This window comes from Heteronotia binoei, chromosome 3 (genome assembly GCF_032191835.1).
Source record: "Heteronotia binoei isolate CCM8104 ecotype False Entrance Well chromosome 3, APGP_CSIRO_Hbin_v1, whole genome shotgun sequence".
Lineage (NCBI taxonomy): Eukaryota > Metazoa > Chordata > Lepidosauria > Squamata > Gekkonidae > Heteronotia > Heteronotia binoei.
In genome coordinates this window covers 69,628,409-69,655,685 of record NC_083225.1, presented here as the reverse complement: position 1 = coordinate 69,655,685, position 27,277 = coordinate 69,628,409, and the positions used below count along the sequence as shown (strand labels likewise).

The following is a 27,277-nucleotide window of genomic DNA, read 5'->3' as shown; positions in this document are numbered from 1 at the left end:
AGTTCCATCTAGGTTCCACGGACCTAACTCATGTTCCCCACAGCTGGGAGGGATTTTTTTAAAAAATGAAGGAGAGCTGATTTGGGCTCAGAGAACACCACTGCAGGGAGAGGAAAGGCTTCTGCCTTACCTTTGAGAGCTGTAAAGTTACTAGTGGCCAATCTTGATCATGGATGCCATCAGGGCTTTTTTTGAGCAGGAATGTACAGGAATGCAGTTCAGCTGGCTTGGCATCAGGGGCATGGCCTAATATGCAAATGAGTTCCTGCTGGACATTTTCTACCAAAAAAGCACTGGATGTCACAAGTAGCACAAACAATAGCTATCTATGCTATGTAGGTGGGAATAAGAAGAGGCCTGGGTATGCCATAGATCAGACCTACACGCTCACTTACTTCTCCTATGATGCACTACTGTTTATTTCCTCTCTTGATATACCATAGCAAAAGAATACTGCATACTAGAGGGACATTGTCTTACATTGAGGGTTTGATGGGGTGTATTAGCTAAAGAAGGTGGATATTGTTGGTTTTAAGTCATGGTTAGAGTTACATGCATGCATCTTATTAAATCAAATTGTAACATGTGTGAACCATGAATTATACTCTACGGTTGTCTTGAAGTTAATAGTATACATTTCAAGTCTCCCTAGCAGCTGAGGCACTGGCATCAAGAATATTTCTATTACATCACACCCCTTCACAAGATGGCTTCAATGGTCATTCCCACTCACCATTGTAGTTTCTGCTATTGAACCAAAGCTGTTGATAAATATGTTGCAGGTAACATTTACAGGAGGACCTGCAAATTGAACAATAAATAGAAAAAAAAATTGACAGGTTGGGTTTATGACATATGTTAAGGATTGTCGTTTCAGTGCCAGTGGCATTGCCACACTTACCATTGTGGTTTCTGTGACTGATCCAAAACTGTTGATAAAAATATTGCAAGTAACGTTTACTGGAGGACCTGTGAAATGCAATAAGAATGTTGCAATATAGGTCATAGCAAAGTTCTGCTCCGCCAACATCTATTGTATTTCTTAAAAAATTAAAACTTGGAGACAGTTCTTGCTGAAAATAGCAAAAGGTGAGATCAGCAGCCAACAATACTCATATTGATTAAATAATAATGACAAATTTATCTTCCATGTCTAAATTATCTAATGTACTTCTGTTTATGAGTTTATGACAAGGACTACCATATCACTAGACCCAGTTGATCTCATATAGCACAAATCCTAATATAGTTGCACATATATTATCTCACTTATGGATAATTTCTAACATCATACACATGTATTAAACAAAGTAAATACTCCCACCTCACAATTCCATTTGCCATTGGTATGGAATATTTCATAACATTGAACAACATATTCAGGGCCAGTATCAGCATACCCTGAGGCAAGGCATCTGCCAGGACCCAGAGTTTCTTGTAGAGCTCTCTGGCTCTGGCTCCCTTCTGCACACCTTCTTTACCATCTACCTGTGTCCCATCACCTAGTTTCCTCATTTGCAAGCACTCCCCCAGCACCCAGATCCATCATGGTAGAATGTGCAGGTGATGCAAGTGGTACTCCTAATGGTCAAAACAGCAGCACTTGTAGACACACACACCACCCAGTGTTACTGAAGACAGAGTGTGTGGTCGACTGTGAGTGGGGGTGGGGTCATAAGCAAGCAGGGGATAGATGCACATGGGTGGTGGAGGAGAGGGAGGTCCAAAAATCTAAGTGACTTACACCTCTGCTGTTTGCTAGAGAAACTCCCTCCATTCTAAAGTAGCACTAGTCATACATTTCCCAGTAGCCCTGTGCAGATGACCAATGGTTCATTGACTTCCCTGAGAGCTGTCTGCTGCTGACTTACCTATGTACTTCACTTGCTACTAGTCATATGTTTATTATATTTCAAGATTACATAAGTCTAGTTATACCATGATGCAGTTTGCTTGGTGTGGATCAAGGAATGGATGTTGTTATTAAATAGAAAAATTATTAACATTAGAAGGCCATGGAAATGTTTTTGGTTGGCATGCATATCTGTGTTATGGGAAAGTAAGATGGACGGCTTTTTCTTACATCATTATATAAGAAGTACTTTGTTAAAAACTTGGTCGAAATATAAAAGATATGGGGATGAGAGGAAACTGCTTTGGATTGTGCCAACAGAAGTAATAAAATTATATTCAGATATTAATGAAGAGAAATGGTTATCATATAAACAGTTGTTAAAAATACACGGCAGTAAGGTGGAATTAAAATCAGCGGAAGAATTGGAATATGTATAATTGGTTTCAATTGCAACAAATTTAAAGTTTGATTGAACAGGATATTAGAAATGATGGAGTAAGACAAGAACAAACAGAACTGGAGAGAATGCTGTTTGGCGATAATGGAAAATTGATTTCAAGAATTTATAAATTATTATTGAAATGGTCTACAGAAAATGAAGTAGTTAAATCTCAAATGATAAAATGGGCGATAAATATAAACAAAGAAATACAGATGGAACAATGGGAGTACTTATGGAAGAACTCTATGAAGATATCGACATGTAATAATATTAAAGAAAACTGTTTTAAAATGCTTTATAGGTGGTACATTACTCCTAAGAAACTGTCGAAAATGAACAATCAGGTGTCGGATAGATGTTGGAAATGTAAAAAACATGAAGGATCTTTCTACCACATGTGGTGGACTTGTGAAATAGCAAAGCAATTCTGGCAAATGATTTAGCAAGAGATTTCAAAGATTCTGGGTTACAACATAAAGAAGGCACCAGAAATCTTTTTGTTGGGATTACAAATGGAAAATTTTCTGAAACAAGACAGAACTTTGGTACATGCTTTCAGCTGCACGGACATTATATGCGCAGATGTGGAAACAAGACAAAATACCAGAAAAGTGGGACTGGATTATGAAAATTATGCATTGGAGTGAAATGGACAAGCTTACAAGAATCTTAAAAAAATATGATATAGAAAAGTTTAAAAATTAGTGGGGAAAATTTCAGAAATATGTTGAAAAACAATGGAAGGTTAAAGGACATTTGGTGATTTTTGACATTAGTTGAATGCTAGGGGAATAGCAAATGGACTATAGTTAAAAATGAGACTATGGGAATATATATTTCTTCAATTTTATTTTTATAAGGATTGTGGACTAAAGGATTATAATGAAGATGAATGATAATTATAGTAAATGGTTTTTTCCTTATTTTTATTTTACTATAGTTATAAGATTTTTATGAAGATTCTTAAAATGTTAAAACTACCTTTCATTTCTTTTAGTATTTTAAGTAAAATGCATTGGTGGAAGTCACAAAAAGGGGGGGGGAGTGGAAAATGTGATATGATGTATTGGTACTAACTTTTTAATAATAGTTGAATATTAATATAATATGTTACAGAATAATAAAAAAATGTTTATCACAAAAAAAATTACATAAGTCTACTATGAACCCTTTGTACAAAAAGTAGAATTCCAGTAAAACAAAACTATTTCCTGACCCACAGCAAGGCACAATACTTCAAGACTTTGTGATTAGAACCAGGGCTGGCCCTTCCACTAGGCAACCTAGACGGCTGCCTGAGGTGTGGCCCTGGCAAGGGCACTGGTGTGAGCCCCAGGAGGGCGCTGGAATGGGCCTCCCACTCACCCTCGCCTTTGTGGCAAGGGAAATACTGGTGAAAGTGACTGTGGGGAAACCGCATGCCTGCACTGCAGAGTGTGCCGTGGGGCTGCCCATCATTCTGCCGGCTGTGTCAGACACAGGGGCGGAGCTAGGGCAGCCACACAGTGTGCTATGTGGCAAAGGTGTGCGGCTGCTCCTCGCTGCTTTCAGAGGGGGCAGGGCATCCTGCCTAGGGTGCTGTTCAGCCTCGAGCCACTGCTCATTAGAACTGATCCTCAGAACTCATTTGCTGACCCATTGAACTGACTTTTGAATCAATACGGCTGTACAAAATGAAGCCCTGAAAAGGCTAGGTCTTTCCCACCAACTAGATGATATTACTCCACAAGCTAAGTATTGTTGTGGGCTTGGCTTCCAATGGTGGTGCCTTATCCTATCTAACATGACGAAGAGAATGGTAACACATCTTTATGATTGTAAATGTCTCCTCAATGGCCTTGACTGTTAGAAAGTAGCTTTGTTTAAATGTCCATCAGGGTTTGGGAGAGCATAGCTGGAGGGAGTAGATGGGTGGTCTATATTTCAAACAACTTACAGAGAAAGAGGTCTAGGGGTGGAGTTTTCCTCCATCCCACACTCAGGTTCTAATTAACTCTTTACTATCCCTTTTACTATGCAAATGGATTCTGAAAGGAATGCAAAATGAGCAGAGGTATTGGGCTCTCTTGCTTCCTCTCTCTTTTTGCTTGCCCCCCCAGCTTCAGTCTCACTGACATTTAAAGGCACATACACCCTTTCCAAAACAGAAGCAGTTGCAAGCTTCTGAACCTGCCTGAGATCTAAAGCTACATGGGGAGGGATCCCCTGCCCAGACCTGGGGATTGGCAAGCCTAATATTGGATGTTTATTGAACACCATATACATAGGTAACAAATGTGCTGTTGTTGTGGGAAAGCTCCCCTTGGGACTTGGACATATCTGGCAGACCCTCCTTGGGCTTCAGTCATGAAGAGAAGGGGTTTGTGCCCCATGTTCCTTCCCCTTCCCATAATAGTACTTTTGCTCACCTACTTCTCCCTCTGCATGGGCTTGGAGAACAGCAGGAGGAGTCCTGTCACCCCTCCTAGATTGGAGAGAGGGACTTTGTGGGCAGTTCTTGGTTGTTCCAGGGAACTACCCCAGCCTGCTTCCTGCTACAGTGGCTGCGAGAATTGTAGCTGGTTGCACAGGGAACAGTTCTATATAATTGAAACAGATCTTGTTTTCCAGGTCAATGGATCTATGAGTCCCCACATGGCTGTGCAATTACCCTGACTAGTGAAACACTGCCAGTTAGTACTGAAGATATTTACTACAGCTGCAAATTCTGCACAGTTCACTAATAATGTTAAGGAAATCCCTTTAACCCGACAGAAGAAAAATATAAACATTATGGTGAGATAACATTACAGAACAGAAGAACGCATTGGGATCAATCCTAAACAGGTCTATTCAGACATAAGCTTCATGTTATTCAATGAGTTTACTCCCAGGAATGCATCCTGGGGACTGCAGTGCATGTTGACCTTGATGTTCCTGTTGCCATCACTAGGGCATTATGTTGACCAACATAAATATTTAGGATCAGATCGGTAGGCAGAGCTGTGAGTTTCCTCTTAGGCACAATCTGCCCCTTGGCACAGAGTGGTAAAACTGCAGACAAAGCTCTCTGCTCATGACGTGAGTTCGATTCTGGCACAAGCTGAGTTCAGGTAGTTGGCTCAAGTTTGAGTCAGCCTTCCATCCTTCCGAGGTCAGTAAAATGAGTACCCAGCTTGCTGGGGGGGAAGTGTAGATGACTGGGGAACGCAATGGCAAACCACTTCATAAAAAGTCTGCCTTGAAAACGTTGTGATGTGATGTCATCCAGTTGGAAATGATTGGTGCTTGCACAGGGGACTACCTTTTTACCTTACAATCTTCTCCCTCAAACATTCTTAAAACAAAGAAAACCATTTCATTCACATTGTACCATGCCACAAGAAGATAGGTATCAGCTGAAGTGAACAATGCCCAGGGGACTTAAATGTTTCAGTGGGACTTCTGCCAGGATAGCATATGGCTGAAAGGCTTGCCAACCTCCAGGTAGAGACTGGAGATATCCCAAAATTACAGCTGAACATCAGGTGACAGAGATCAATACCACTAGAGAAACTAGCTTTGTAGTGTGGACCCTATGGCATTAAATCCTACTGGCATCCTTCGCATCCCCAACCCCACCTTCCTTGGGCTCCAACCCCCAAATCTCCAAGAATTTGCCAACCTGGAGTGGGCAGCCCTAATTGCTAATGCCCCACCAATGTGAATTTGATACTAGCATGCAGCAGCAGCAGCTCGAGGCGGAACAGCACTCTAGGCAAGGCACCTCGCCCCCTCCAAAAGTAGCGGAGAGCAGCCACATGCCTTCACCATGGAGCATGCTGTGAGGCTGCCCTAGCTGTGCCCCTGCATCTGATGGAGCCAGCAGAGTGACAGGCAGCCACGTGACATGCTCTGTAGCATAGGTGCGTGGCTCCCCTGCAGTCACTTTCGCTGGTATTTCCCTTGCCATGGAGGCAAGGGCGGATGGGAGGGCCATTCCAGCACCCTCCTGGGGCTTGCACTGCCACCCTTGCCAGATCCATGCCCAGGCAGCCTCCTGGGCTGCCTACTGAAAGGGCCGGCCCTGCTAACATGACTAGGCCAACATAAGGGTGAGAAATGGACGATGCTGGCTGGGGGTATGCAGGGTGAATTGCAGAGTTTATCCTAAGATAACTCAGCCCATATCCTATCCCTGGCACCAGTGTAATAGAATTCCAGTGAAAATGGTAGTATAAATATAAACATTTTCACTGAAGTAAATGAAAATGAAAAACTTCTGCCAGTCTCCCACCATCCCTACTTTGTTGTGCACAACTTAGAATATTAACTTAGTCCATAGCCAGTCACTGTCTAGAAAAACCAAGATATCCACAGCTCAGATGACAGGTCATGTAGTGCTGGCCTCAAGTCAGACACGCATAGGACACAAGCAGGGGAACTTTACCTGCTCTAAATGCCTGCCCCCTTCCATGAACCTGCTAGGTACTGACTCAACACCTCTTTGTCACTCATCAGTTGCTAGCAGTGTTTCCCACACAGGGTGAACAAAGTAAGTGTATACCACACAGAAAGGAAGGCCTCCCTTTGGGATATGCTGGCATCACATAACCTCAATGTTGGCAGGTATAACAGCACCCGCCTCACGGTCCCACTGGATCGCTTTTATGTGCTGTTTATGGCTACCCCAGCCCCTCTGTCTTCTCAGTTATTCCTTTTAAAACGTTTACCTCAGGAAATATATAACTCAAGGGGTGGGTAAGAAATGGATTTCTCTGTACAAGTCTCTTCGGGGTATTTGTTTTCAGATGGATATATAATGCCCTTCGTAGGGGACCACAGCAGTTTTGACAGTTTTCCCGAATTATATACGCACCAGAGAACTTTAAAATAAACCACAGATCTTTAATTAAACACAAAGTCTTCAACTGGGGATATGGGTGATATATACACGGGCTATAATGTATCTCACACAGTGAACAAGTTGCTCAGTAACTTCAGGCTTTTAAAATATCTTTCTCTTCTTAGGTCTCTCAGGTTCACAGTTTATATATAATACACTCTCCACCACGAGTATAGGCTGGCCTCTTGGGTATACTGTGCCAAGTCTCTCAAGTCGACTGGAGCCTCTACTCCCAGCCCTTCAGACTTCCAGACCCACATATATTCCCTCAACCACCTCTCTAGCTCTCAAGAGTCATGTATAGGTGTCTGTCACCGCTCAGGTCTTCACGGTGACTCTCCTTTTAATCACACACAGCCCCTTGCTGTTTTTATAGAGCTAGCAGTCAGCTTTGCTTCTCATGAAGACTATCCTTAGCTACTGTCCCAGCTCCCTCAAAGACCAACTCTCTCAGATTCTGTCAGACAACAACTCTCTCCGGCTCTGTCAGGCACTAACTGACTGCCTCAGCCGTTAGCTGACACTCCAGCCCCACACTGAGAGTTCCGAGCAATCTGGCCCCCACCCTCAGGTCACCTGACGCAGGCTCTGTGCCTCTTCAGTTTTCTTGGTTTTCTGTTTAACCCATACCTTACCATCACAGCAGGACATAATGCCAGTGTGAATGCAGTTGCAAACGGGGAAAACATTAAACACAACAAAGTCCCTTGCTAGTTAATCCATATTGGTAGATGTGTTGTGATGCTTAAAGATGCTTTAAAAGTGAAGGCAAATTGAAATAAGTTCTGTACATTTGGGTGGATCTTCACTGTATCACAGATGGTTTCTTAGCAGAAAAATTGCAACTTATGTTACAAGCCAGTTTTATGCCAATTTAATAGTCAAAGCTTTATTCAAAGAAACAGGAACTGTAATTTAGTGAGGGGCTGATAATATTAAACAGATTATGAATCTGAGATTTCATTACGCTCTATCCTTCTTTTGATGACCAAGACAGTGATATGACATTAGGGAAATAACATCTGACGTCAGCAAGCAAATTATTCTTATCAAAAAGTCATGCATCAAGTAAGAAAGAGACTAACTGGCTGAATCCAGACTGGCAGTTTAAGCCGGCACAGGGACGGGACCTGGGCAGATCAAAAAAGCGCATCCAAAAGCACACATCTGCCTACCATCCCACTTCTACTGTCACCCCATCTGTAGGCATCCTAGTTGCACCTCAGAGAACTACCACTTTAGAAAGTGGTAGCAAATTGGAGGAGTGCATCCAAAGTGTCTTCCTAGCTGTCTGAAAGGCTGAGGAGTGCCAGAAACATGGCGGTTCAAGTGCTTGAGTGCTGTGGATGCTCTTCTGAGGCATGTGCCACCCGCCCCTGTCCTGGCAGTGGGCCGAACACTGCCTGCTTCAGTTTGTGCCAGCTCACTTTCGCGTTGGCACACTGCTGCCACAAGCCGGCAGTCTGGACTCTGCCACCTATTCCAATCTGATCCACTGACACAATTAATTATGCTGACATTTAATCAAAGAGATCTTTAAAAGACTGAGCAAAAACTGAGACATTAGACTTGGGCCTTTCAAAGTGGCTTGGGTTAAAATATAGGCACTTTGTTCTACCTTATTCAATCTCCAAAGTGCATGCTTCGTGGGAGGATGGATAGGTAGATTGCATGTCCCTGACCACAATGAAGCTATTAAATAATAGTTTGTAGAATTTGGAGAAGGCAAATATGGAATCTCATCCTTTCCCACACTAGATCCTGGGCAAGAATAAAAGTGCAATGTTAAGAATAAAGACATAGGACATTATATTAAATGCAGAACCCAGATTTGGGCTTCAGAGGAAACTAATGCTCCCTAAGCGGCAACCCAGCAACAGTGATGACAGTTTGCATTTATGGAGTGTGACTATAGCCAGCCAATATGCAGTAACCAAACTACATTATGTAGAAAAGGTGGCTATGAGAAAAGGATGACATGATTAGAATAACTTAATGAAAAGGGAGCATGTCCGTGACAAACAAACCCTCCAAATCACTACAGATCAAAAATATCTTTTTAACTGAAGGCTTATTTTTATCTTGTTATAATATAAATCTATGTGGCAGTATTAGACTATCATTCTGCTTCACAGAATATTGTGCCTCTAAAAAGTAGAAAGTCTTCCTTGTTAAGCATCATTTTTGGAAGCATTATCCATATTGCAAGCAAGGGACTTTAAAGTGCTTCACCTTAGTTGGGTTTCCTTAAATTCCATTAGGAAAATATTACTAGTTACTAGCAATATGGAGCACTCACTAAATACAAACAATGACTCAAACTTGTAGGACATCAAAAGTGATGTCATTGTATGACATTGTTTTGTGATTATCCGATTTCTTTGTGTGTTCTAATAACCCCTCAAATTATTATTCTGCTTTATCAAGTTCAAACAATATCTTCCTGTATTGAATTCAGTGTATAAATAGCATACTATATATCTAATGACTCACGATAACTGCAGTGGCGGCTGATCTACATTCTTATTGTGGGCTCAATTTACCAAGAATTTCTCCCACATGCCCCTGATTAAAGTTAATGGAAGCTGTGCAAAAGCAGAGCACGACTCATGCATATCACATTTACATGAAGAGGCATTATTGGTAATTGTTACCATGGAACTGCTTCCATTTTATGGAAAAGCTGATATTAACAGAAGCATTGCAACACAATAAGATAATTCCCAATGGATTGCTCCAAATGGTCTAATTTAGAAAAGATCCTATCTCCTGATGTCCTACTCTGAATCACTAACATACTATTCCAAAGGGTCCCCTGTCCCCCAAGAGCAGCATTTGGGGGGGATCATTGGGCAGCAGTCTGAAGGAGGGGAGGAGGCAGAAAGATGCTGTTCCACTGACAAAAGTGCCCTGTGTGAGTAGGAAACTCAGTGTTTTTCATGTAGGGAAAGTGACAAAGAACTCCCACCCAATTATGGTTTTCTATTTTTGCAGTAACATATAATACCATGGCTTGCTTCCACACATGGAGTTTTCCCCACATTGGCAGGAGGAAGCTCCTGGAGTAAAGGAAAACATCCAAATTACATTGTGTTCAGTCTGGGCTTGGGCATGACTTGTCTGGCTCTCATTTATTCTTTATGCCAGAGGGAAAACATAATTTTCTCAGAAATAAAGGGAAAACAGAAGGATAGTTGCCAGTGGAGCATCCATCTGGATGCTCTCCATAGCTACCATGAAGAGGAGGTGAAGCTAAGCTTCTGCATTTCTTGACAGTTTCCTGCGCTTTCAGTGAGCTTTTTTTGGAAGGTAGGGTTTTTTTACTGATCCATGTTGCACATAGCTTTGCTTGTTCTTATTTTGCCTGCTGCAATAGTAGCAGCAGATCTTTGTGCCCTTGGCTGGAAGGAGATAATGGTGTGATTCTTGCAGGTGCCTGACACTGGGGTGGAAACTCTCCAGATCAGGAGACATGGCATCTAGTACTTTACATTCCCTTATTGTTTACAAACCTCTATGAAGAGGCTATTTCCCAGTTCCCAGCCAGCATGATCAAGATAGTTATAAACTGGCTCCTCTAATCTCTTGTGTATGTGTGTGTGTGAGGGTGGGGGAGGGAGTTTCTACTTACAACATTATTTTCAATGTTATTATGCTAACACAAAGTTTCAGAATTTAGGAAGCACACATTGCATGTACAAGATTTATTTATCCATTTATTTATATTATAGTTCACCCTTCTCACTGAGACTGAAAGTGGACTATAAAATAAATGAGATACAACAGAGTTGTACATTCCTGCTCAAAAAAAGCCCTGATTCCATATATAAAATTTATTAATTCATTGAAAGATATCATGGCTCTATACTTGTTAGAATTACTCCACTTACTGTGGCACCTTAAAGATTACGTTCTTGGTACTTTCAAGATAGATTACTTGTATCATTTATTACTTCTGCATTAGAATTTATTGATCAATGTAATTGCAGAATTGGGGCTTAAGCAGAGACAACACCACTCTCACCCACTAACAGTGTTAAATTATCTTAACAAGTAGACTGTATTATTCCCCTCTGAGGGCATGATGAGTTTCCCCATGCATTTACTAATTCTAGAAGATGTTGCCACCATCCCTTATTTCAAAACTTAATAACAACTGGGAAAAAAATAACACTAGCAAATTCCAGAATAACAGTAGAAGATCAAATTAAAAAGCAAGAATCAGAGAGATGGGTCTTAAAAACTGTTCCTGAAAGTTGGCAACTCTGAGTATATTTTCCTGTTGAGAAAGATGACACAAATATCATTCTTGTGAAGGAGGCATATAGGAAAAGAATAACAGTGTGCCAAACTACTATGGTACAATGGCTAGAAGATCTTCATTTAATCCCTGCTTATTTATGAACTCAAGGGTTTCCCCGTGGCACAGAGTGGTAAAGCAGCAGTACTGCAGTACTGTGGTCTGAACTCTCTGCTCACGACCTGAGTTCGATTCCAGCGGAAGCTGGATTCAGGTGGCCGGCCCAAGGTTGACTCAGCCTTCCATCCTTCCGAGGTCAGTAAAATAAGTACCCAGCTTGCTGGGGGGGAGAAGTGTAAAAGACTGGGGAAGGCAATGGCAAACCATCCCTTAAAAAGTCTGCCGTGAAAACGTTGTGAAAGCAACGTAACCCCAGAGTCAGAAATGACTGGTACTTGCACAAGGGACCTTTCCTTTCCTTTATTTATGAACTCACTGGGTGCCTTTGGGCAAGTGACTCAACCTAGCAATGGTATGGAGTTATCCAGCATGAAAGGGTGAAATTTTTATTTTATTTTTTAACAACCTATTTGGGCAGTTCTAGGACAAGAAAGAAATCAAAAGGAACTACTTTTCTAGGGGGTGACCTTCTAAATACAGAAACAAGATCTGAAATCTGAAGACTAGCTTCAAAAGAGTTGAGTTGTCTACAATATGGCCTGCCATGGCACCTGTGAGAAATCATTTGCAGCCTTTCAGTGCAAACCTCCCAAGTAGATCAGACAATGTCATAACAACATGAGGGACAAACAGAAATGTTTAATCTCTGATCCTTATTATCACAGTCATCTTTCTGTTGACATGCAAGGAGGTCAAAACACTGCACATTGCAGCCGCATACTCTTAGAAGTATTGGGTGCTGTTATAGGAGCATAGCTCCTTGTTGAAATTCAAAGGGATCATGAAGGTAAAAAGAGAATAGCTCAGAAGTTCTAATGAAAGAAAAATATCTGCACAAGGCCAATTGTCAAATTCATTGCTAAAAGAAAAACAAAAGTCTTCTTATAAATGAATGGTACAGGATCCCTGCTCCTCAATGAAGCTCGTGTGAAAAGCAGTTTGTAGCAATTGTAAAATGATAAACTATACGAAAAATACAGTACCTTTTAAAGTGAGTGTGTGTGTGGGGGAAACATTACTGCACCTTTCTGTGTGATCCTAGCCAATTGTGAATAAGATGAAGTCATGGGTTTCTTCAGCCACGAAGATTTGCCTAGGTCACAGTGCCACTGATTCATTTAATTTTACTTGCTACATTTATACTCAGTCTTTCTCACTAAGACTCAAGGCAGAATACACAGTGTATGCAACCAGGAGGATGACACATCTAATGAACAATGTAACAGAACCAGAATTGCAGAAATCTGAAGGAACACTTTGGTAGCAAATGAAACTGATAGAATTAGTATAATGCTTCTGGATTCAGTCATACAATAATGATCCTGGCTACGGTTGCCAGGTTGTACGGTTGCCAAGTCCAATTCAAGAAATATCTGGGGACTTTGGGGGTGGAGAAGGAGACTTTGGGGGTGGAGCCAAGAGCAAGGGTGTGACAAGCATAATTTACCTCCAAGGGAGTTCTGGCCATCACATTTAAAGGACAGCACACCTTTTTAAATGCCTTCCTTCCATAGGAAATAATGAAGGATAGGGGCACCTTCTTTTGGGGCTCATAGAATTGGACCCCCTGGTCCAATAGTTTTGAAACTTGGGGGGTATTTTGGGGAGAGGCACTAGATGCTATACTGAAAATTTGGTGCCTCTACCTCAATACACAGTTCCCCCAGAGCCCTTGATACCTCCAGATCAATTCCCCATTATACCCTATGAGATCGATCTCCACATAGGGAATAATGAAGTGCCCAGCAAACATTTCCTTCTCTCCTCCCCCCCACTTCTGCTGACGAGGGATTGGCATCTCTACTCACGAGTTGCTACCAACTTCTTCAAAGTAACAAAGCCACACATGGTGGCTTTGGGGGTGGGGCTCTCCCCCCCCCCCCCCCGCAGGCCGGCTGACTCGGGGTGGGAAGGAGCCTGGGAAAGAGGGATAACCCCCGCTGGGACCTGGGGATTGGCAAGCCTACCAGGTTGTGCCTGGCTGCCAGCAGCAGGACTTCCCTCATGCACCATAGAGGGTTTTTTTTTACCAAAATGCTAAAGTGTCCTCCACATTATGTGCCTTCCTGGTGATGTCATTGCACCAGGTATATCAGGTGCCAATAGAGCTCTTTGGGGCCTGGACTCCCCCACTGGTCAATCCTGTGCTGGTAGGTTGGAGGCCCCCAAATCACAGGAAACCTCACCCCCAGTTGGAGGCTGGGAACCCTAGTCCTGGCCAAAAGAATCACCGTCTTCACAAAATATGCAGGAATACTTTTGAACACTTTATTGTGCTCTACCAAAAATAATGTACATACATTTCCAGAAGCATCAAGAAGCAAACACACCCTTTCAGCATAAATTGAAATGGAAATAATACAGGATTTCCTGGAAGTTAATAAGTAAAACTAGTGAGACCAGTGATAGTTTTGTTTGTCTGTTTGTTTTCAAGAAAGCTGATAAGATACAGACATCGTAGCATGTACCCATCCACTATTATCCTTCTTTATAAGTGTGGCAGGTATTCCCTTAAGTCAGAAATGACAGTAGAACAAAAGGAAACGTGTATGAATATTGCAGGTACCCATGGCTCTACCATATACTACCTTCTTTAAAAAAAAAAAAAAAGCATTCCTCACCAAATGCCAGCTGTTTCTGATAATATATAACTTAGATGTGGTGTGCTTTAAACCTTCTTGTGACTTTTTTAAAAAATGTTCTGTTTCCATCATCACCACAGTAAGGTTTTATGACATGCTACTTCTAGCACCACAAATTCCAACCTACTATTGCTTCAATTAGTTTTCATGTGTTTAGCATGGAGGCACTGAAAAGACAATGGAAACAATGGCAACTCTCTGGTACCCAAAGAGCAATGCAGAAGTGTAGGGTTGCCAACCGTAGATTTATAAATACCTGGAGCTTTGAGGGTGGAGCCTGGGAGAATGGGGTTTTTGGGAAGAGAGGGAACTTGGTAGGGTGTAATGTCAAGCAGTTCGCTTTCCAAAGCAGCCATTTTCTCCAGAAAAATTGGAATAAATGATAGATAGATGAGAGAGAGGGGCAGACAGGCAAAAGCCTCATTTTGGGCAGGAACTCACAGGAGTGGAGCTCCAGAACCTCTAAATTTTATTTTGCTCTTTCTTTCTTACCTCCCCCCACCCCCAAATACTTGCTTCTTGGCTCCACTGTTCAAATACCCTATGAGAATTTTGCTTTCTAAGATTTTTTCCCACAAAAAAAGGGGGAAATAACCAAAATACATAAAACAGACTGATGAAAATCTCCCTCATGCCACTATGGCCATATAGGAGAAAGTAATTTAAAAAGTATAATGGGACTGAAGTAAAATTATGACAATTTTAATTCAATAAGCATTTTTAAAGTGGATGCTGAGCTGATATAATTTAGTACACCCTCCAGTGATGTCAGCAGTGTGAGGCATATGCAAATAAGTTGTGCTAATGAGCTCTGACACCTCTTTTTCTACAAAATGTCCCCTGGATAAGCAATCCCTGTAGTCTGGAGAGCAGTGTGATTCCAGGAGATCTCCATTCCCCACCTGTAGGCTGGCAACTCTACAGGTGGTAAGAAGTAGCAGGACCATGCACAGCAGCTTGAATAGGGATCAGATTTGGACCCACAGACATTAGATTTCAAGCTCTTACCCCATCTGAAGAGACCTGGATCCAAAGAGAGTATTCCCATTCCCTGCTGCTCATACACAGTCCTACTGTGAAAAGGGCATGTTTTTAGTTGGCCTAAATCACTAGTGATCCCATTAATGAACTCATATGTAATTAATTGTGCTTGCTTCATTGTACATATGACATGAGCCCTGTCAGATTTTTTTTGTCATGCCTTTCCCCTCCAATTCATCAGTATCACATCATTGCCAGATATTTCAATTGGCTAAATCAATCTTCATTACTCCATTTGTTGGCACAGCAATTGGAAGCATTCAGTCCTTCCATTTGGGAATTGGACTTGACTGGTATATGAATGCCAAGAAATAGATTTCTTTCCCTTTCTCATAAGGGGCAATTGTAGACTGGGAAGGCTTTAGCTCCACAAACTGACAGTGAAGGCTCAGTGGGTGGGAACTGTGTTGCAGAAGCAATTGTTTCATGCTATTTCATGAACTCATCCACTTGTTTTATAATAATGTGGAAAGGGTTGTTTGCTGCACATCTGCCTTCCATTCTCAAGTACAAGAGGTTCCTTTATAAGCCCTAATAAAAAAGGAATTGCATGTCAGTCGGGAAATCTAGTCTCCATTACCAAGTATAAAAAATCCTTTCTCAGTTGCTTTATTTTCTACATTTGTATGTATAAACTCAACATACCTGCTGCACAGTGGATAAACAACCACTGACAGAGCGGGATGGACAAACATAAGGAAGAAGCTGGCAAGTTTTGCACACACTTACCTCAACATTTAATGAACACGCTCTGTAACAAGTAACTTATCTGAAGTAATTTCTTGTTAATACGTGAATCACTGTTTAAATTTGTACTTTATTTCTTAATACTATCAATTGTAGAACTGAACAAAGCAATATCAACAGCATGCTAAGCACAGAATTATGCATATAGAGATCGTGAAACATGATAAAAATATAGTTGGGAAATTCCTGGAAGCTTGAGGTACATATCAGGGAGAAAGAAGTTTGGGGAGGAAGCTTGGCAGGGATGTGATACCATAGCATCTGCCCTCCAAATATTTCATTCCCAGAAGGGAACTGATCTGTATAGAGTGGAGATCAGTTGTAATGCCAGGAGAACTCCAGCTCTCACCTGCAGATTAGCAAACGTAAGCATCAGTCCACATTGCTCTGCTGCCAGACTCCACACAGAGCCCCACCTGATTCTATTTTTCATTTGTGAAATATTGCAATGCAGTTTTAAAGCACAACTCACAGAATACGAGACCTAGTCTACACTTGCAGCAGCATAACAAGAGTTCAGAAATGGTAGAATGGTATATGAAACTAAAGACTACAGATAGAATCAGAGAATCAGAAGGGACCTCCAGGACATCTAGTCCAATGCAGGAAATTCATAAATACTTCCCCACCCCAGTGACCCCTGCTCCATGCCCAGATGGCAAAAAAAACCCCTCCAGCATCCCTGCCCAAATTGACCTGGGAAAAAAATGCTTCCTGACCCCAAAGCAGGGATCGGCATTTCCCTGAGTGTGTAAGAAAAGGCCACGAGAACTAAGCACTGATGCAATCCTTCCTGCTCTCCCTGTCATGATCTGCTTAAGTTCACAGAAGCAGCATTGCTGTCAGATGGTCATCTAGCCTCTGTTTAAAAGTCTCCAAAGGAGATGGGGAGTAATGTTTGTGAATGTTCCCACACTGCTTCTTGCAAGTAGAATATTAGCACAGCACAGGCTAGTCTAATACTTTTCTCATGCGCTACTTTTTTTTAACAATAGCATGTGTTCTTCTATATGAGACATTCATAAATAGTATTCCCTTGCACCCTGGAGTAGTACAGTCCACTCTATTACCTCAAAATACCTTAGCATTCTCTTCTATATGAGATATTCATAAATAGTATTCCCTTGCACCTTGGAGTAGTACAGTCCACTCTATTACCTCAAAATATCTTAGCATTCTTTGAGGTATCGTTAGTTGGCTTACAGTAGAGGGAGTGTATCTACTTTGCTTCCAATTCACCCCCTTTGCCTGCTTTGTAGCCAACTCACAGAAGACTACGGTAGCTTCAACAAATGGATATCATTATTATTATACTTAGCTGGAAAAGAAAAGATACATGGCAATGGAGAACTCTAACACACACTAAGAGACTACAACCACACCACTAAGCACCACTCAAGTAAGGCCCCTCCAGTGGGAAAACTAGTTCTTGAGGTTTCACTTAAAAGCTATTCACATGTGCTTACATTACAATATTACCACATCACTTTGCTGTATGTGCAGACCAGGCCTCAATAGAAGTGCTCTCTAGCACTATCACTACCTGTAAGGCTGGCAACTACCACCATAACAAATCCATTCAATTTGATACACAAAGGAATATATACAAGAGGGAAAGGCAAGACTGTGTTTTGCAGAAAAGTATCTGCAATCCAGCCCACTTAAATCCAGTCCATTTAAAGACCTTTAGTTCCCAGTTATTTAAACAAAGCTCTCTCACTGAAATAAGTTGGGAACAAGTAATTGACTTTGGCTGGATTGTACTTCAGATCTAGCACATTTTAAACTCAATGTGATATATAAAGAGGAAAATGTATCCATATTGGTCATTGTTCAGATTTTTATATTTTAGTTATTAATGTTATGTTCAGTTGGTGCCAGAAAATGAATGAGCCAGATGAATATAGCTGCACAGATTATTGGATCAAATTTTGTTCTCAAGTGCACGCAAGGTTCATAATGCTTAGTGATTTCAATATGAGATGCTCTCTGACCTTCTTTTTGTCTTGCTCTGTTTTGCAATTCTTCCAGCTTTCTTATTGACAGTATGTACTCATACTGTGTCAGTCTGACATTCTCTTCAGATGGAAAAACATAACTGCTGATACTCTGATTATTCTATATGAGATCTACCAGCATTGAACTCTCTTGCCATCTTTTCAGCAGCAACTGAAATCTGAATTCTAGTTTCAAGAGCTAAAAAAAAGACAGTATGGGGGAGCTTTCTGTATTTGTAAAAGGATTTTTAAAAGACCAAATCATCCAGAACAGAACATTTTCTGGACAAGACTTTTCCAGATTATATGCGTCTTATCCTCTCAGCTATACCAGTGCTCATCCTGAGCACAATGTTCTGCCCCATGATGTACTGAATATTCTGTTCTGCCACAAAGTGGGGAAAAACCAAATCGATACATGTTTGCTCCAGAGATTATGTACTGCACTGCTAACAAACAAGTACATTAAAATGATTGGGGAGAGGAAATAAAAAGAGGCACAGCATGACTATGGTGTAGGATGATCTTGCTGGTGCTCACCACTTTTCAGTGCAGTTCTAAACACAGGTACACTCTTGTAAGCAAACTGATGGACTTCAAAGAATGCAAATGTGGTTCAGATTGCACTGTTTACCTTTTTAAAAGGCAGCATAAGTGCTCCAGAATTCGAAAGGTACTGCAATGCAGACTCTAAATAAGTTTGAAATATTTAGAACATTTTCAAAAGTTGTCAAGATAGTAACAATGTACATGGGTGTATGTGACTCTGAGGGACAGCTGTATCACTTTTCAAAATACAATATCCCACAGAATAAAATATTATTTATTTAAAATAGCTATACGTTGCGTCTTCAGAAATCTGCTTGGAGCCACGCACAAAATAAAATATCTTATTTGTATTTACTTCATTTATACCCTTATCCCTCAACAACTTACATTGTTCTCCTTTCCTCCGTTTTTTCCTCACAATAACTCTGTGAGCTGGTTAGGTTGGGGAGTGTTGTGAGGCCGCCTATATAGGGTTGCCAATCCCCAGGTGGGGACAGGGGATCCCCCGGTTTGGAGACCCTCCCCCCGCTTCAGGGTCATAAGAAAGCGGGGGGAGGGGAGGGAAATGTCTGCTGAACTCTGTTATTCCCTATGGAGATTTATTCCCATAGAAAATCATGGAGAATTGATCTGCGGGTATCTGGGGCTCTGGGGGGGCTGTTTTTTGGGGTAGAGGCACCAAATTTTCAGTATAGCATCTAGTGCCTCTCCCCAAAGTACCCCCCAAGTTTCAAAAAGATTGGACCAGGGGGTCCAATTCTATGAGCCCCAAAAGAAGGTGCCCCTATCCTTCATTATTTCCTATGGAAGGAAGGAATTGAAAAGGTGTGCCGTCCCTTTCAATGTGATGGCCAGAACTCCCTTTGGAGTTCAATTATGCTTGTCACAGCCTTGATCTTGGCTCCACCCCTAATGTCTCCTGGCTCCACCCCCACAGTCTCCTGGCTCCACCCCCAAAGTCCCCAGATATTTCTTGAATTGGACTTGGCAACCCTACGCCTATATGACTCTGCAAAGGCGAGCAACTGGCAGAAGACACTCCATCATCTTTCACCCCCAATACTCTCTGTGTATAAGAAGAAGATGATTTTGGATTTATACCCCGCCCTATACTCTGAATCTCAGAGTCTCAGAGTGGTCACAATCTCCTCTACCTTCTCCCCCCCCCCAACAAACACCCTGTGGGGTAGGTGGGGCTGAGAGTGCTTTTACAGCAGCTGCCCTTTCAAGGACAGCTTCTATGAAAGCTATGGCTGACCCAAGGCCATCTCAGCAGGTGCAAGTGGAGGAGTGGGGAATCAAACCCGGTTCTCCCAGATAAGAATCCACGCACTTAACCACTACACCAAACTGGCTACACCAAAAAGGTACCTGGCCAAAACTGGCCTAGGGGTAGGCCAGAGAGTGTGGCCTGGAAACGTACACTAAAACCTAGCATTGCCAATCCCCAGTTGGGGGCAGGGGATCCCCCAGTTTGGAGGTCCTCCCCCCACTTCAGGGTTATCAGAAAGTGGGGGGGAAGGGATATGTCTGCTGGGCACTCCATTATTCCCTATGGAGACTGATTCCCATAGGGTATAATGGAGAATTGATCTGTGACTATCTGGGGCTCTGAGAGGCTGTTTTTTGAGGCAGAGGCACCAAATTTTCAGCATAGCACACAGTGCCTCTCCTCAAAATAACCCCCAAGTTTGAAAAAGATTGTACCAGGGGGTCCACTTCTATGAGCCCCAAAAGAAGGTGCTCCCATCATTCATTATTTCCAAATGGAGGGAAGGCATTTTAAAGGTATCTTTAAATGTGATTACCAGAACTCTCTTTGGAGTTCAGTCATGCTCATTATTATTATACCCTTGCTCCATCACCAAAGACTCCTGGTTCTACCCCCGAAGTCCTCAGATTTTTATTGAGTCAGACTTGGCAATCCTACTAAAACCCAATATGGGGCAGAGCCAAACAAAATGGTTCCTAGCAGAACAAGTCTGAACTTGCTATTTTTGGAGATGACTTTAAGCCTTAAGGCATCTGTCACACTGCCCCCCCCTTCCAAAACAAAGAGATATTTCTCTATATAATGGAGCCCACAGGAAAGAAGATCTTCTTCCTGTTACCAAACCCTAATACCTGGTTCCTCCCTTCCTGACCAGGTCACCCGGATTAATGGGCTATTCACACAGCCAAGTACCTTTTCTCTCCATCCCTCAGGAATCATCAGCAATCATTAGCACTCTTACATTCTTGGCAATACCCTGTCAAGAGACATTAACAGTTCCTGTTTACACCAGGAAACTCATCCACTTACACAGATGCAAATGTGACATTTTTATCTCTTCCTGGGAACACCATTCAGCATTCCACCAGCATATTGTTCCACTTCCAGGTAATCTCCATCAGTACATTGTTTGAAGGGGCACTCACATCATCATGCCCCAGGTAACATTTTACCTATATCTGGATAAGCACTCCTCTATTATGGTGTATCTGTCCTGGGTGCCTGCCTAATGACAGTTAACCCACAACTTTGTTTGGGTCACTTTCCAGCTTCATAGCCTCTGCTCCATGGACTTCTAAACCTCTGAATGGTAAATGCATTTTTCCCAAATCCCTGCTTTAATTCCCTCTCCCACATATTTTTTCTTCCTCTTGTGTGTTTGCTTTTCCATAGTACAGTGGAGGTTCAGACCTGGGCCCTCCATATCTTACTCTGACACTCTAACCATTACACATATTGCTGAATAAAAACCACCCAATAAAATCCAGAAACATAAAAATGCCTGGAAAACAAGTAGCATCAAAACCCAGAATCTGAAGCATAAAAGATTTGGTAGTCTAAATGGTCTTCATAACTGTCCTCAGGCTAGAAGCACATTGTAAAAACTAAAACACCAAACCCTAGTTAAAACTCTAGGTTAAAAAAAAAAGTTTTATCCTGGAACCTATAAGAGAATAGTGAAGGTTTTATGGAGAGAAGGCATTCCACAGGTGAAGTACCAGCAAAAAAAAGCTCTACATTGGTTTGCTAACCATGTGAGAAGTGGACACAGAGAGCAAGGGTGGCTTGGATAGTAAGTGAAGAGGTGACCCTTTGTTTCATTTTGTTTATTATTATAATGGTTCTTCTTAGACCAGTTATACAGAAGATGGTTCTTCAAGTATTTTGGTTTCAACATTTTGGGTCTTATAGGTAAAAGTAGCATGATATGGTTGAATGGAACATGAAGTGGTGTATAATGTATAATCACCCTTAATTATATTATTGGTCAGATTTAGCTGGTATTTGAAGAACCAATATGATTTGAGGTGATTTTGCATGATTCAGTTCTCCTTTTGGTAAGATGGAGCCAGACCAGGGGAAGTATTTTTATGCTGTCATGGTAACATGAATCAGATGACAAGATTTATCCAATTGATACCTGTGACTGAATATCTCTGTGCACAGAAGAAATTCCAAGTAGATTCTGCAAATATCTGTTTTTTGTTTCTTTCATGAATCTTTATACATAGCCTTAGGAAGTAAAGGCCTGATTAACACATTCTGAATGTTCCAGTTTATGTGGAGGGGGACTAATGCACTCCCATTTCCTCTGCCATAACTGTAACCTTAAATATGAAAACAGATCCATGTGAAGCCCATTGTGTGGTTCTGTTTCTTCTCAGAAAGGGGATGGAGTGTTTCTCCAATCAGCTTGTTGCTCATTACATTCATGGGGAGGGGCATTCTTCCATCCCTGCTCATACATATATGGTAGAAAAGGGGGGGGGGGGAATACTTTTCTCCACTATGAAAACTGGAAGGCCAGATGTATGAATATATAAATCAGGACTATAATTCTCCAGTTTCTTAGATTAATGTTCAGAGATCAGTTTTCAATATAAACTTCAGTGTTCTTAAGATACTTTTTAAAAAACTCACTTGGCATAAATCACTGTTTCCATGCAACAACTGTTTTTCCATGTTATTGACTTGTCATGTAATACTTTATTCTTTCTCTTGCTAAGTATTTTATGTTATCAATTCTTTCTCTGAGCAACTGGCAAATTACTAAGCAATAGGCTTCAATGTGGCAAAAAAAAAAAAATCTGACTCCCCGTGCCAGAAAGACAAAGCACAAAAGCCATTATCTGAAACTGTTGTCAGGGTAAATTATAAATAAGTGCCATAGTCCAGTGTGTTTATTATCCAGATTTAAACCCATTGACTCAGCATGAAATGACATTACACCCAAAGATGAATTATAATCAGACATGATTTCTTCATAACTGCAGTCCTAACATGGCCAAATTGCTGCTTGCTAATACAGAGCTCACTGTAACTTTCACATGCCCTTTTACATCAGAAGGAGCGACTTGGGGCACATTGTCATTCTAGAACTTGAAATAACAGCCCTGTCACTACATTTTCTGGCAGTGAAGACACTATAAATAGTTCAGCCGCATTTATCCAAAAGGCCTGGAGGATATCAATGGTTACACAAAGAAAAGAGAGTGCTGTTTACATAGAAATATAAGCATGCATAATTGCAGTATAAGGGTTGAACTATACATTCATACACATTATGTTAACAATTCTCCTGAGGCTGTACTGATTCAGCATGCTGGTGAAAGGCTGCATGTTTGCATAAAAAACAATAAACACCCCACTGCTAGGTAAAGCTAGCATGTCACAGGAAAAAGTTCTAGCCTAGCCATCTTCTTGATCTGCTAGTTTTCATATATTGCAGATTTTTTTTTTAATGAAAACATTCAAATATGGGATTTTCCACCTGCATTCAAATATAATTCACTTCAAGGTGGGTAATAAGAACATAAGAAAAGCCCTGATGGCTCACACCAATGGTCCATCTAGTCCAGCATCCTGTCTCATGTAGCAGCCAACCAGTTACTCTGGAGGGCCAACAGCAGGGCATAGAGGCCAAGGCTTTCCCTTGATGTTGCCTCCTGGGTCTGGGATTCAGAGGTTTAGTGCTCTGAATGTGGAGGTTCCCCTCCGTCACCATGGTTAGTTGTTATTAATAGGCGTAACTTCCATGAATCTGACTAATCCCCCTTTAAAGCTGTTTGTTCCTGTGTTCATCATGTATTGTTCTTACTATACTTCAAGCCTTTGTACCTAATTTTGATTGTGAATCATTATTGCTTTTATGCCAATAAAGGTCTGAACTGAATTGAAATCCTGTGTTCATCATTACATCCTCTGGCAGCAAATTCCACTTTTAATCATTCTTTGTGCAAAGTGGTATTTCTTTTTGTAGGTCCTGAACCTGGTGTCTATCAGCTTCACTAGATTCCCTCAAGCTTTAATATTTTGGGAGAAGGAGAAAATTTTCTTTTTTGCCAACTTTCTCCACTCCATGCATGATTTTATAAACCTCTAATGCAGGGGTGTCAAATTCATTTGTCATGAGGGCTGGATTTGACACGTGAGACCCTGTCAGGCCAAGACATATGTGTCATAAAACTCTCTCTCTCTCTCAACGTAAAAAGCTTACACCTTAAATAAAAGTCCATGCATCTCAGGGAGAGCCAGTGTGGTGTAGTGGTTAAGTGCACAGACTCTTAATTGAGACCCCATTCCTTCACATGCAACTGCTGACGTGACCTGGGGGCTCAAGAGCAGTTCTTGGAGAGATCTCTCAGACCCACTTTATCTCACAGGATGTCTGTTGTGGGAGGGAAAGGGGATTGTAAGCCTTTCTGAGACTCCTTTGGGTAGTGAAGGGTGGGGTATAAATCCATTCTTCTTCTTCGCTAGTCTTAAAGACTTTTTCTTTGTATCTCTCTCGTGCAACTGAGCAGAAACCGGGATGGGGAGGAGCCTCAGCCAATGGAAGGGTGGTTTGGCTCATTAGCTCTGCTATGCAATTTAGACAGCCTGGCAAAGCAAGTTCTTGCTCTTTCCCTCCCTCTGTCTCTCTTCCTCCCTAAGGGAGAAGGCTCAGCCAAGAGGCTTTGCTCTGTAGCTCCTCTGTAACTGAGAGAGCCTGGCAAAGCAAGCTGAGACACAGAAGGAAGTGACAGGAAGAAGGAAACAGATGACAGCCATTTGCTTGTGGGATACATACATGTGTGACACTCCTGCTTTAACATGTCTCCCCCTCCACATAAAGTCCACACTCTTCAGCCTTTTCTCATAGAGAAGGTGCTCCAACCCATCTTGACTGCTGTCCTCTGTACTTTTTCCAGCTCTTTAATATCCTTTTTGAGATAACAGTGACCAGAACTGTTATACAGTGATATAGAGGGATTACAATATTGGCTGTTCTATTCTCAGTCCCTTTCCCAATAATCCTTAATATAGAGGTTTCCTTTTTCACCATTGCTGCACACTGTGTTGACATCTTCATTGAGCATTCCACTCTGACCCTCAAGATGATCTTCTTTCTTCTTCTTCTTCTTCTTCTTCTTCTTCTTCTTCTTCTTCTTCTTCTTCTTCTTCTTCTTCTTCTTCTTCTTCTTCTTCTTCTTCTTCTTCTTCTTCTTCTTCCTCCTCCTCCTCCTCCTCCTCCTCCTCCTGTGGTAATTATTCCACAGCTCATGAAGAGCCACATTCACAATTACCATCCACCAAAAGAGCCACATGACAACTGAGTGTCCTGTACATCATCCCACTGAACACATGCATACAAATGATTCTTATTAATATTAAGTATATAGCTATAATCAATAACTTTTCAATTATCCATGAGCATGTAGAGCTGACTTCTCCAATACAAACGCTGTTGAAACTTAGCCAGCCCTTGTTTATCTGTGTGAAGGAAAGACAGCTAGAAGACAGTGATAGAAGGGGTGGTCTTGTTTCTAGCTGCAGGCGCCTACTCAGGTTAGTTCATGGAAGGCCATAAGCCAGCTTGTTGACAGGCTCAAAGCAGACTCCTGCTGTGGGAAGCCTATGATCCTTGATTTCCCTTGCTGCCTTCTTTCTCTCTCCCTGGCATCAGGCTTATGGCCCAGATGACACTGAGTTGGCCAGGATTATTTTATGCAAGGCAGAGAGTAAGATGGCAGTGAGTGAAACAAAAGGTTCTCCAGCTTCCCAGGGAAGAAGCCTACTCTTGATGGGAGCCAGCAAGCAGTGTTGTGCAGCCTCTTGTCTCAAGAAAACTGCATCCTTTTCTCTTTCTGCCTACTTGCTCTCCCCTGGCCCAGTATGAGGCACTGCTACCCAGGTAAGAGAATGAGATTGCTCAGGCACCTGGTGGAGTTCAGAACTGGCCAAGGAGCAAAAGAAGCACAACCACTGTCATGCCACGGTGGCCAGCTTTCTCTTTTCCTGAATGATTGCTGTCATTATGGTGATTTGACTCTATTTTATCTGCAGCCAACTGCCTGGGTGCTAGAGCACAGAGTTTGCGGAGAAGGGTAGTGAGATATTGGAAAGGATAGGCCCTTTATTTCCATGCATGGCGTGACGCCCACACCTCAGAGAGACTTGCAATTTGCTTGTTCTCCAGTGACAGATTTTCAAGATTAGAACCATCAGCAAACAAACCTCACTAAACAATGGCTATATAGACTTACCCATTTTCATGAAATTTGGGTAGGGGTGGGTTGCCAACTTCCAGATGGGGTCTGGAGACTTTCCAGAGTTACAACTGATCTTTAGACTACACAGATCAGTTCCCCTGGAGAAAATGGCAGCTTCAGAGGCAAACCCAAGGGAATATAATAGATTCGAAGTAAGATCCCTCCTCATATTCTCCCCTCTACTAGCACTGCTCCCAAATCTCCAGGTCAAAACAGAGTTGGCAGCCCAATGTGAGCACCATATTGTATAACTATGTCAGAAGTGCCATATCACTAGCCTAGTTAATCTCTCCATAGCTGGCTTCAGTAAGAACTTCTTAGAAGTTTCATCATTTCCCATGAAGCCATCTATGTATTCAGCCAGGGCTCTCTGTTTCACTTAGTTATGAGTAGGAGAAGGTATGGCCTGCTTCTCTGCTCCCTGGTCAAATTATATGCTGATCAAGTGGCACACAACTATGGTAATTTTTTTGCTTCCCTTAGTAATTGAAACATCACCCTTACTCTTGACCAAAGCTTTATGTAATGGACAGTTGCATAAAAGGCAGAAATTCAACAGGTACAGCACATAGTAATGCAATGATATAAAAACAGCACCTATTGCATTGTTTGTCTGACATGCACCCAGGGCTTTTTTTGAGCAGGAATGCACAGGAACACAATTCTGGCTGGCTTGGTGTCAAGGGGTGTGACCTAATATGCAAATGATTTCCTCTGGGCTTTTTCTAAAAAGAAAAAAAAAGCTCTGCATGCACCTATGGAAAGCACTGACATGCATCTATGAAAAAGCATCCCCCCCCCCCTTTGGAAAATGATCACAGGCATAGCATCCATTCTTCATTAGCTTTTGCACCCCTGCATTAACCTTCAAGACTAAAGGAACAAACAGGAGGGTTTGAAGGTGATTTCATACTTCACTCAGAAGGTAGACAATGAGAACCATTGCTCCACCTACTATACATTTCATTATGCACATGTACCTAATATGAGGCAGCATCCTATTTTACCACTTGCCAGAATGATACAGAATGTCCAAGCCAACCCGGGGTGAAGGAACTCACCCTATTCATCTATATGGGTTTAATGACTTGAGCATCATAATAATCTGAACACACAAAACTGCCACCATCAAAACCAGGCCTGGCTTTCATATCACTTCACACTGTGCCTCCACAAGGACATTCTTTCCCATGGAA

The 27,277-nt window shown here is 41.8% G+C and overlaps 1 protein-coding gene across 7 annotated transcripts in view; it reads right to left on the bottom strand.

Moving 5' to 3' along the window:
* Nucleotides 1-27,277, bottom strand: part of GLRA2 (glycine receptor alpha 2) — a 209,318-nt gene that overhangs the window by 173,163 nt on the left and 8,878 nt on the right. For 2 of the 7 annotated variants that reach the window (XM_060233988.1, XM_060233989.1), the window contains exons 4-5: nucleotides 902-969; nucleotides 734-801 (exon numbers count right to left, since the gene is read on the bottom strand). In XM_060233988.1, coding sequence (XP_060089971.1) covers nucleotides 734-801; nucleotides 902-969 — 136 coding nt within the window. The remainder of the gene's footprint in view (nucleotides 1-733; nucleotides 802-901; nucleotides 970-27,277) is intronic. The other 5 variants (XM_060233991.1, XM_060233993.1, XM_060233990.1 and 2 more) reach the window with 3 other exon arrangements.